The sequence below is a fragment of the Mustela putorius genome, unplaced genomic scaffold, assembly GCF_011764305.1.
Source record: "Mustela putorius furo isolate JIRA1106 unplaced genomic scaffold, ASM1176430v1.1 tig00537275_pilon_pilon_pilon, whole genome shotgun sequence".
Taxonomy (NCBI): Eukaryota; Metazoa; Chordata; class Mammalia; order Carnivora; family Mustelidae; genus Mustela; species Mustela putorius.
In genome coordinates, this window is record NW_025422413.1 from 550,304 (window position 1) to 562,803 (window position 12,500).

The 12,500-nt window shown below is 42.1% G+C and overlaps 1 protein-coding gene across 2 annotated transcripts in view; it reads left to right on the forward strand.

Annotated features, from left to right (window-relative positions):
• PSD3 (pleckstrin and Sec7 domain containing 3) overlaps positions 1-12,500 on the forward strand; it is a 624,510-nt gene that overhangs the window by 67,643 nt on the left and 544,367 nt on the right. The window contains exon 1 of one of the 2 annotated variants that reach the window (XM_004775734.3): positions 7,411-7,559. The exons of the other annotated variant lie outside the window; for it this stretch is intronic. Coding sequence (XP_004775791.1) covers positions 7,539-7,559 — 21 coding nt within the window. The 5' untranslated portion in view covers positions 7,411-7,538. Of the gene's footprint in view, positions 1-7,410; positions 7,560-12,500 lie in introns of those variants that run through there. 2 annotated transcript variants of the gene reach the window in all.

Genomic DNA, 12,500 nt, shown 5'->3' on the forward strand with positions numbered 1-12,500 from the left:
CCCCCTGCAAAAAAAAAAACCCCAGTCTAAAGTCCTAAGCCCAATGTGACTGTACTTGGAGAGAGGGATTTTTTTTTTTTTTTTAAAGATTTTATTTATTTATTTGACAGAGAGAGATCACAAGTAGATGGAGAGGCAGGCAGAGAGAGAGAGAGAGGGAAGCAGGCTCCCTGCTGAGCAGAGAGCCCGATGCGGGACTCGATCCCAGGACCCTGAGATCATGACCCGAGCCGAAGGCAGCGGCTTAACCCACTGAGCCACCCAGGCGCCCCGGAGAGAGGGATTTTTAAGGTTAAATGAGATCGTAAGTGTGGGGACCTAATCCAATTAGACTGGTGTCCTTATAAGAGAGGAAGAGACTCCAGGAATGTGCAAACACAGAGGAAAGACCATGTGAGGACATAGTAAGAAGATGTTATCTGCATGCCCAGAAGAGAGATCTCACTAGAAACAAACCCTCCTGGGACCTTAATCTTGGACTTCAGAACTGTGAGAAAATACATTTTTGTTGTTTAAGCCACAACATCTGTATTATTCTGTTATAGCTGTTTTAGCAGATTAATGCAGTAATATATGGTGATCAAAGGAGGTTTATCTCAAATGTAGTGTTGATTTAACATTTGAACATCTGTCAGTGTAATTCTCTGAGATTAGAGCATAAGAAAGAAAAATCATACAAATATCTCAAAAGATGCAAAAAAAAATTTGACAAAATTCAAAACCCATTCATGATTTAAAAAAAAGAAAAAAGAAAGAAAGAAAAAAATCACAGTAGACTGGGAATAGTAGGAGACTTTCCTCAACCTGATAAAAATCATCTACTAAAAACTTGTAGCTACATACATAATAGGGAAAAACAGATGCCGTCTCCCTAAGATCAGAAATGAAGCAAGAACTCTTACAATTGGATTTAATACTGTACTAAAGTTCCTGATCAATGTAAGAAAGAAAGAAGTAAAACTATCTTTTTTCACAAAAGACATGATCAGCTATGTTGAACACTGTAAGGAATTTATTTAAAAGCTAGTAGAATAAATGAGTTTAGCAAAGTCACAGGACACAAGATCAATATATAAAAACAAAATTTGTTTCTCTGTATTAATAGCAAAATATTTGAAAGTATAATCAAGAAAATAATAACATTTACATACCATGAAAAATCATGTGACAGTTGGGTGTAAACTTAATAAAATATGTGCAAATAGTATACACTAGAAACTACATAACACTGATGAAAGAAATCAAAGGAGATCTTAATAAATGGATGTATATATAACATCTTCACATTTCAGAAGACTAAGTGATGTTGAGATTTTCAATTCTCTCCAAATTGACCTATAGATTCAGTACAATCCCAATCAAAATCTTAAGTAGGCATTTTTAAAGAAACTGACTGGTTGATTTTCAAATTTATATGGAAATACAAAAAACCTAGAGGAGGCAAAGGAAGAACAAAGTTAAAATATTTACACTACCCCATCTCAAGATAATCTTATGAACAGTATTAGAATAATGAACAACTAGCTATCCATATGGGAAGACCCTTAACTTATACCATATATAAAAATTAAGTCATTATGTAAACATAAGAATTAAAACCATAAAACTTCTGGAAACAAACATAGGGGAAATATTTCTGACATTATGTTAGGCAAAGATTTCTTAGGACACTAAAAATATAAATCATAAGAGAAAAAAGTGGTAGATTAGACTTCATTTAGATTAAAAACTTCTGTTCTTCAAAGAAACTTAAGAAAATGAAAAGCCAAGACGAGGCAGGAAGAAAATATTTACAAAATATGTATCTGACATACAGCTTGTATCCAGGATATATAAGAATTCTTAAATTTCAGTAATAAAAAAATAATCCATTTTAAAAAATGGGCAAAAGTTTTAAACACACACTTTAGGAAAGAAGACATAGAAATTGGAAATAAGCACGTAGAAGGATGCTCAATACCATTCATCATTAAGACATGCTAGTCAAACAACAGTGACAGCCTATTAACTACGCACACACAAAGCCAAAACTGAAAAAAGAAATTGATAATACCAAATGTTGGCAACAATGTAGAATACTGTGCTCTCAAACCTTGCAAATGGGAATGTAAAATAATATGGCCAATTTGGAAAACTATTTGGTATTTCTTTTTAAATAAACATACATATACCACATAAGCAGCAGTATAATATCTGAGTATCCAAGAAAGAACATACATATACAAAAAATTTGAACATATATAGTCATACATTTTCTTTATAATAGCCAAAAACTGGACACAACACAAATGTCCATCAAGGGTAAAGAAACAAGTTACGTATCCATGCAATGGAACACTACTGGGCAATAAAGAGGAATAAACTACAGACCCATAGAGAAACATGCATGGGGGGCAACTGGCTAGCTCAGTGGTAGAGTATGTGACTCTTGATCTCAGGGTCATGAATTTGAGGCAACACTGGGCATTCTACCTAAAAAAAAAAAAAAAAAATGCATGAATCTTAAAAGCATTATTCTATGTGAAAGAAGGTAGATAGCAAAAAATGTCTTATTATGTGATTTCATTTATGTGGAATTTTACAAGGGCAAAACAGAAAAGCAGATCAGTAGTTGCTAGGATCCAGGGTTTGGAGGGAGGGATTGACTGCAAAGAGGCTGGAACTTAGGCGGTGGGGGTTGGGAGGGTGGAGGCAAAATATCTTGATTGTAGTAGTGATTTACAAAACTCTATACATTTGCCAGAACTCATTGAATTGTATACTTAACAATTCTGATCACCAGTTCCAACATGTATGAGTTTTCCCCCCATATCACCAAGCAATTCTCCCATATCAGCTGGGTATTCTATAATTCAACTCAATTCTTACACTATCTACCTGGAGACAACATCATAAAATATAAAGGACTTAGGCCTTAAGGGATTTATGGCAAGACTGCCCCCTTCCCTTCAGAAACCGTAAGTCCAGGTTGCCATACAGGCTTCTGACCAAACTACTGTAGACTGAAGTTTCTCACCGCCTCCACCTCAGCTTCAGTTAATTTGCTAGAGCAGCTCACATAACTCAGAGAAACAGTTTATTTACTAGATTACCAGTTTATTATTAAAGGATAGGACTGAGTGACAGCCAGGTGGAAGAGATGCAAAGGGCAAAGTATGAGGAAAGGGCACCAAGCCTCCATGTCCTCTCTGAGTAAGCCACTCTCTTGGAATCTCCAAATGTTCATCAACCTGGAAGCTCCTGAACCTGTGCTTTTTGTTTTTTGTGGAGGTTTCATTACATAGGCACAGTTAATTAGTTCATTAGTTTTGGGCAACGATTCAACCTTTAGCCCCTCTCCCCTTCCTACAGGTGAGGAGTTGGTATTGAAATTTCCAACCCTATAGTCACAAGGTTGTTGATTCTCCTGGCAACAAACCAACCAGTCCCATCTTCAGGTGAGGTCCAAAAGTTACCTCAATAACAAACAAAAGACTTTTTTTAGAAAAAAATTTATTTATTTATGTGAGAGGAGTGAGGGACAGAGCACAAGATGGGGGAGAGGGGTAGACAGAGAGGGAGAAGCAGACTTCCTGTGAAGCAGGGAGCCAGAGCCTGGGCTCCATACCATGATCCTGGGATCATGACCTGAGCCAAAGTTAGACGCTTAACCGACTGAGCCACCCAGGTGCCCCAAAAGGCATTTTAATGCTCTAGTCCCTTAGGAAATTTTGAAGGTTTTAGGATGCTCTGTGCCAGGAACAAGGACAAAGATGAAATACATAATTTCTTATAAATCACAGTGCCATAATACTTAAAATTATTGAACTTTACTGTATGCAAATTGTACCTCAATACGGCTGATATTAAAGGGAAAGACTCTTTCCTCCAGTATTCCTGGCTGGATTTATATGAATCAGTAGATCAAAACAGCTGGTCTCACAGATCTTAGAGATGACGTGACTCAAAAAGAGCTACTCTGATAGAATTCAGCCTCAGGAATGTGTCACTTCTTGCAAGTAATTCAACAGTTGTATCTAGAATGAGAGTCTTTATGGGAAATAGAAAACTGATAGATCTTTCTCCTTTCAGAAACATTTAAATTTACAGAAATTTTTAAGAGTTCATAATGCATGTATTTTGTGAGGAGAGTTCTATTCAAAGTTCTCTTACATCTGTGCTGATAGTGCTTACTAACATTATTCTCTATAGAGTCACTGAAATCAAAGGAATTCTTAAACATGTTTACTCCTTTCCAAAACAAGGAGAGAGGATTCTTTTCTACATTTGTTCATTCAGTGAACATTTGTTGAGTACTTCCTCTGTGCTAGTCAATATGCTCTGTGATGGAGACAAAAAGTAAGTGAATGAATGAATGAATGAATGAGTGAATGAACAAATGAATAAGGTGTTCATACCCTCTGGAAAGTGCTGTCTGCTCTGGATTTCTTGGGGTCACAATTCAGAGCATTCAGCTCCTGGGGTTTGCCACTGTTACTTAAAAGACTTGGCAAAAAGACTGAGGATCATGAAAATAAAGAATACTTTTAATTGAAAGCTCTTTAAACTCCCAATTGCTACAATTTTTCAAGTGGGAGGGCCAATCTTTCCCAGTCATAGAAAAGGAAATGACAGCCTAAGGATAAGAAGGTCCCATTCCATGGTTAGACAGTGAGTGGGTTGAGAACCTATTGTCTGATTCTTGTTCAATATTCTAGAGGCTCCTGGGGTCATCTTCATTGTCTCCTCTCATCACTGACTGTAGAGCAGCCTGTTACTATCTTATGCTTTCTTCTTGGAGAAATGACTGGTTACTTTTACATTTTGAAGGCACACAGCATTGGCAATTTCCATAGGTCATTTATACAGTGTAAAAAAATCTTATAAGTGCAATGCTTATTTCAGCAAAAAAATGTTTTCTGTGGAATCCCCCTTCAATACAAACACTGCTTTTGAAAGAATTCCTTTTCATTTGTTGAATGATTCTGAAAATAGTGATTTGTTTTATGAGGGAAATAGGGACTTTTTCCCAAACATTTTGAGCAATTATCCTAATGATAAAGCATTTTCTGGTGAAGCTGGAAGAAAAGCAGCTGTAGCTATGTGAGGATTTGGTTTTTGTTTTTAATTGTTGAGCTGGTCCATAGTATTGCAGTAAAATGTTTTATCTTCTCAGAAAAATAAATCAGTCATATGGTATTCTTGGACTGAACTTTCATTTGTCATTTATTCAGTGTCACCTATGTGCCAAACCCTGTGTGAGTCAGGGCTGTCAACAAAACTCTTATGAAGATGGCTATGTTCTGTCTGCATTGTCTAAATATAGGAGTGATTAGTCGCATTTGAAATATGGCTAAAAACTGAATTTTAATTCGTTTAAATTTAAAAGGCTACATGTGACTAGTAGTTATCAAATTGGACAGGATATGTACGAGGAATACATGAGTTGTCTCAATATGCACAATGTGGTTATGGTAGATTGGGATATATGTAGATATGGGATCTTTTCCAGTGATATCTGTCCACAAGCGTACCCAAACTTTCAGAATCCTCACCTTCAATGAATCTACAACGAAAACGATTGTCTGTATCCGGAGATACAATATATAATGTGAATACTTAAATGTCCATGTAAACATATGCGCACACATATTTACAGTGAGAAAACAAAGTGTTAGGACTTTCAAGCTAAGAAGTGTAAGAGGGTGGTAGAATAAGGCTCTGTCTCAGGTTCAGTTGAGGTGTCAAGGCATAGATACTAAAGGATATCAAAGTGCATGTCAGATAAACCTCTACCCCATATGCAGGTTTTTAAGGAAATGGTCCCGAGATCCTGTTCCACAATATTGGGCCCTACCGTCAGATCAAAGCTATAAAAAGAAGTGAGAGTATGAGGAGAGTGGGAGCCTCGCGCTACTCCTCATTAGGTGCTACCCTCTAATTCTAAGCCTGGTGAAGGGACCCCCGGAGGCTCCTCTGAGGTATTTGAAATTGTTCCCTGTAGCTGGAAAATACTGAGGATGGTGGCCTAACTCCTGTCCCAAAAAACGAATTGAGACTGTGGCTTCCCAGGACACTCCGTGTGGGAGACGCGGACCGTGTTTTGGAGGCACGGCCGGAGAGCTCCCGCCGCGCGGCTGGGGTTAGTTTGCAGTTCCCGCAACAGTGAGGCCGGGGACACCTGTTTCTCGTGAACCCGATGAGGATCACACGCAAGACGGTTGCCCTTGGGACCGCGCTTTTGGGGGTATATCCAACGGGGGGGGGGTGCTGGAGAGAGACTCCGCGGGAACAGGAGGTGTCCGGCTGGGTACCTGGGGCTGCATCATGGGAACAGGGGACGGCGCCCGCCCTCCGCCCCACTGCACACTTCCAGCTGAGCAGAGATTTCACGCCAGGTCCACGGTTTTTAGCCGCTTTCCTTTATTTAGACACCGTCTAGCGATTCCAAGAGGTCGGACTGGCCTCCGCGACACGGAGCTGCGGCGCAAACATACGTAAGCACCGGGCCGCTGGCCGCGTGGACGTCCACCTCTAGGTGGACCAGGCGAGAGCCGAAGGGGCGGTGGAGCGCCCCAGCTAGCGACAGACCCGAGACCTGGTGGTTTCCAGCTCTCCGTCTTCCTCGTCCGGAGGAGGCGCCTCTTCAGGCCCCGCCTTCGCCACACACGACCGAGGGAAGAGGGAAACAGCAGGAGACTTCGGCACTTTCAACGGAAAATGCAGTTAAGCGAGCGCCCCCCTTGCGGGCACGTTCGGTGTGGGACGGTCCCGAGACTGGACTGCCGGGAGCCGTGAGCGCCCGCCCAGGCGACACTCTCCTAAGGGGAGCGGACCTCACGCGGGGCGGCGGGCGGGGAGGTCGCCGGAGTCCGGCGGCGGCTAGTTGCCCTCCGAGCCCCCGAAGATGCAAACACACCCCAACCCCGATCTGAAGGGTCTCCCTCGGCGCCCCTCGGCCGCCCCGGACCCTAGCGGGGCGCGTGTCCCGGCTGGCTCGCTGCCCGGCGCTCCTCCTCCTCGCCGACCCTTGAGGCGGCCCTTGGCCCCGGAACGCGCCTCTCACTTTCCTCAGGTGGGAAACTGTCGGGGAGGAAGACAAAGCAACAGGCGCGGCTCCGCACTCGGACTGGAGGCGGGGCGGTGGGCTAGCGCGAGGCACCGAGCAACAGGAGGCCCAGGGCACCGCCCCCGCTCGCCCTTGGGGCACCGCCCCCTCCGCCTCCCCTCCCACACCCTCCCACCCTCGGGAAGTTACTCCTTCCCGCTCTCCCGCCCTCTCCCCGCCCCCCGGAGCCTGCCCCGCCCCCCGCCGCTCGCCGCAGCCCACTCTCCGACCTTCTCGGGGGGCCTGAGGCGCGGGCGGGCGAACGGCCTCGGGAGCCTCCGCCAGGGTGCGCACCGCCGCCGCCGCCGCCGCTGGGCTGCTCGCCCGCCGCGACGCGGCGGTCCCGGGAGCCCAACAAAGAGCGCGCGGCGCCGCCCGCCCGCCTGCAGTCGCGCCCGAGGCTCCCTCGCTCGGGAGCGCCCGGCGGCGGTTTCGGCGCGGGCGATGGAAGATGGAAGGAAGAAACGCCGCGGTGAGGCTCGAGGACCGCCGGGGGCTGACGGGCGTGTGGGGCGCGCGCGGGGCTCGCCGTCCGTCGCGGGTTTGATGGGCTTTGTCGCTCCTTAGTCCCTGGGCCACTGGTGTCTGTGCCCTGATGTCAGGTTCTGGTGACTGTTTTCCATTTTGCTCTTTCTTTGTGGGGGGTTAGGAGCCAGGAAGGGTCAACTTTGTGGTGTGACGGTTCAGGTTTTAATTCCACCCTCAGCTTTGAAAATCTGACTGGGAAGAAAAGCCGGAGGACTCGTCCTTGCAGATGATCAAAGGAAGAAAGCGCTGAAGAGGACTTAATGTGCCAGTTTTTACTCCGCCCAAGTCATCTCCTGTGTTTAGGGGCGATCGTGTTTCTCTTTCTTCACGAAACAACAGTAGCAGCAGCAACAAAACCCAAAACAAATTTGCATTGAGGGAGCAAACGGGAAGCTTATTTGATCTGATATTCTCAGTAGCTTTCAAAAACGTCTCATTCTGTTTTACATGCATTTAACTTTCATCTGCTGTTTTCAGCTTAAGTTCTAGCAAATGATGTTCTGAGATTTAAAAAAAATTCAGGTTAATACTTGGAGAACGCGGGTTGAGAATGTCGTCGTCGTTGACTTAAATGTTGAGTTCGACTGTTCTCCTCGGGGTTAAAAGAAAGGGCGCTACGATTATATTTTCCAGAAACTGGTTTGCCTGACAGTGGGATGCAGGGTTTCCTCTCCAGAGTAACTCCTCAGTGGGTCCACGTGTCGGTCTAGGGAAAAGGCAGGTCTTGAAAATGACACCAAGTGGGATTCTGAGAAAGAATGCATCGTTTCATTAGCTATAATTCAGTACCTACAAAGGATTTTGCAAAGCCCAGGAGCCAGGTAAGTAAGACAGCATTTCTGCTGTCAAGGAACTGCTTTCTAGTAGGAGAGACTTCTGTAGAGGTTACCACGGAGGAACCAAGACCGAGGAGAGCTTGAAAGTCCTCGCAAAGGAGGAGCTGGACCTTGAAGTGGTGAGGGCTTGGCTGTCTTTCTGGGGGGGGGGGGGGGAGGATGTTTCCTTGCTGAAGGAAGAGAATGCGCTCTCTGTCCTATTCCAAGAAACGTTTTCGACCATCCTTTTTTAGAGTATTTACAAGTCAAGAGATTTTTTTAAAAAGCCCTTAAATTCCTCTTGAAAATTCAGTATGCTCAACAGAACCAGCAAAACAATACAGAATAAATTAACATCTTCCCAACCCATTTTTAGTGGCTGGATACATGTCCTTCTAACAACTTTCTTGTATCCTCTCACAGATCATATCACAGTATCATATCACATATCAAAATATCACATGGTTTGTCTTGCCAGATATTTCATTAACCTATGCTTTTCATACTTAAAGGAGCAGAGTGGTACCGTGGAAGGCACTTGGGTGGGGACACTGGCCTTGTAGGTTTTGTTACTGACTGAATTTTTGCTGTTGTCTTGGGCAAATCATTTAACCTCTAGCTAAAATTTCTTTGTTTGTAGGTTGAGGGGATTGGGTAGATGCTTTCCCCGGGCTATCTAACACTAGCATTTTATGGTAACATGCTTAAACATGTATATGCGTTACTTATAAGAGTGATGCACTCTTAACTTCACATTCTGACTGTCTCTCAGTTTGTGTTTGTGAAGGGATCATCACTCTTATCCTGGACATTGACTATGCAAGAGCAATTAAGCTGCGAAGCTAAAATAACCTTATTTAAAGGTGAAATTCTACAGTTGAATGTTATTTTTAAAAATGCAAGCATAAGAAGCTTGATTTGCAAATCTCAATTTGTGTTGGCTTTAAAAAATTTTTGTTGACAGTCTTTACTTCATTTGTGAACAAAGAATAATGCATGCTTTATTATGTACATTGTACTTAAGAGGTTCAGTTTTGCTTTTAATTAAATAGTAGCAGTTAAAAAATGGGATAACTTGGAAGTCCTTTTAGGCTAGTAAATCTTGGGAACTTGGAAATAAAAATAAGACAAAATCAGTTCATTGGAAAAGGAAAATTCAGAGATACTTTCAGTAAGTGGCTCTATTCACTTTTTTAAAAAAGTTGGTATTTCTGTATTTGTTTGCTAATCCTGATGGAAAATATGAATGGGATTTTAGTCTGACATTACATTTAAAAAAATGTCAAGGTGTTACTACTTTTAGAGGTGATTTTTTTTCCTTTACAAATTCTGGAGTCATCTGTCCTGTCTCATATATAAACTAACATGCCAGTGTGGTAATGGGTTAATCTCAGTCATGGTTAAGCTGTGGGGAAAACCATGTGAACATGAAAATGTGTATGTGCTTTGGCCTCCAGACTGGTTTGTTCGAGGTTTACCTGAGGTATGCTGTCATATGGCAGTTATGAAAAGAGCATTTCTTTGGTCTTGGGTTAGATTAGGAGGAGAGTAATGGATGGTGACCCTTTCCAATTTTTAGAAATGAATTCAGACATGATTGAAGTTTAGGCATCCTGTGAAAAATAATCTGGTGATCAGTAGGTGACCCAAGTTCACTTACCTCAGACTATGAGCCAGGCTCACAGAATGTTAGGGATCGAGTCTAGCTTTAAATCACTCTTTGTTTTGTGGGTTCTCAACAGTTAGGGATTCTTCCCCTGTAGTCTGGGCCAAACACAGAAATCCTTAGTTTCCCTTTGCTGAGAGTGGAAGTGATTTATCTTGAATACTGCCTTTTAGTTCTTTCTGAGTTCTTTTACAGTTAAACCAGCCTAACCATATGTTAGAGGAGAACAGGATCCAGATGAATTTCTCCAGATCATTTGTTCAGAGTATCTGTGCCTGGACAGTTTGTGTTGTTTGTGATATTGCGTACTCAGAGGCTTGCTGGAAAGAATTTTAGTAGTGACATTTTGAGAGTTGTGTCCCTTTGTACTTTTCCTTTGTTTCAGAGTTACAAGGAGACCATCTTCCAAAGACATTTTTCACATGCTGCAAATTAGTGCTGGTTGCAGTGGCTACAGTGGCAATGTCAATCACTGTTGTAGTTTACAGTGGAGAAAAAAGATGGTTTACGGCCTGGAGTTATTTAAGTTATTCTTAAATCCAGATCGCCAGATTTCCATGCTTCCTTCAAAAATAAGGTGTAACTCAACTATAATGAATCTTTGCTTACGCTATCTTATTTATATAAAAATAGCACATGTCCCTGCAGTCCTTGTTTTTTTTGCTGGGCCCAGAAGGTCAATAAACTGGGGCCCAGTTGCTGCCTAATCAGCAGTGACTTTGTTGACAAACCAGGGCACAGAGGTGGTGAAACATTTTTTCTCTTGGGCAAACTTGTGGTGCGAGGGAGTCACTAGCTCCTTGCCTTTTCTTCTGTGTGGGTGTCAGGCCCTGGCCAGGGCCTGCCACTCATTTCTTGGGGCTTGCTTGACTTTGAACAACTGTCTAGTATGAAACTCCCTTTTCTTTAGCCACAAATCAGTGATATGAGTCAGAGCAATTGTACATGTTGATGGATGGTTTTCAAGTTTATTCTTGGAGTTAGGGATTTAGGGTAAGTGGAAAAGTAAGCATTTTGACCTGAGCCTGGGGCTCTTTTCTTACTTGCAGAGTATTTTCATGTGGGTTGTCTGAGCAGCAATATTTTTCTTTAAGTTTCATCTTAAGTCCTCACTTCTGGAAAATGCTTATTTTAAGCATTTTAGAAAAGCTAATTCAAGTTTTCAGGAGATGCATTGTTACCACCATTCCTAATGCTGATTGAGATCTCACTGTGTGCTTTGACAGATTACCTCCTCTAGTCCCCATGACAACCCCATGAGGTCAGTACTGTCAGTATCTCCACTCTCAAGTCTGGAGAGGTTAAGTAACACAGCTAATAAGTGGCATAATGAGGTTTAAATTCAACAGTCCAATTTTCTTAACTACTACTGTTCAGCTTTTATGTCCTCAAAGTTAGTATTGTGTGTTGCTGAAACTGAACATTTTGGCTCACATATTTAGATTCTGTAGGTCTTAGAATCTGAAATTAGATGACTTATCATCAGCCATTATTTTATGTATATGTTGGCTTAAGTGGTAGGACCAGGGTTGTAGTTTGGCCCAAGAGATGGAAGTTGTGTAATTTTCTTTCAGAATCACTCCTAATTTCTAAAGGAATCACTAAATGGATTATGGAAGGAGTTCTGTATAGTTATAAGCAATTGATTGGAATTCAAAATAAAGCAGATTCACAATTTAAAATTGAATGTAAGGCTCATCTATTTTACCTTATAATTATATCACCTCATAGAAGTAAACTAGACTTTTTATTTTTTTTTTTGGTAATTGTGGGTGTTGACACAGAGAGGGCTGTTTTTTTCTTCCCACGAGCTAGGACTTAGGTTGTTGAGAAAAGGAACCTGAAACAATGAGAAGGGGAATGGAGAATGAGCTGAGGCATTAATAAAAAGATCAGGCAGCAGCTGCTCCCTTTTCTCTTAACCTTCTGTTCCCAGACATTTGCTAAGAAATGGAGCAGCTTGGTTCTTCCTGTGGCTATTTGGTCTGTGGACAAGGCAAGTAGAAAAATGTAAATAGAAGCTGTAGCTTTTGTTTGGACTTCAGGAGATTATTAGTTAAGGACCAATGGCACCGCTTTTCTCGGTGTGTGAAAACTTACACCATTTTCTGAATTTTTATGTTTTTTTGTAATCCTTTCCAAGAAGTTATTTGATAGACACAGTATAGACTCACTCATAGGACACCGGGGGAAAGAGAAATCTAGGTATAAGAGTGAGTGACATTGACAGTGGAGTTAAATGATTGCTGCCTTTCTGATTAATAATATTTCCTAACAAAATTATATTAGGAAAATACTGAAATGACAACAGGCTGTGTGATCTTTTATAGCATCTCTCCTGATCTTTCCTTCATGTCTCTAAAAGTCATGAGTGTTTCAATAAGCAAGATATTTTTTGGGGGCT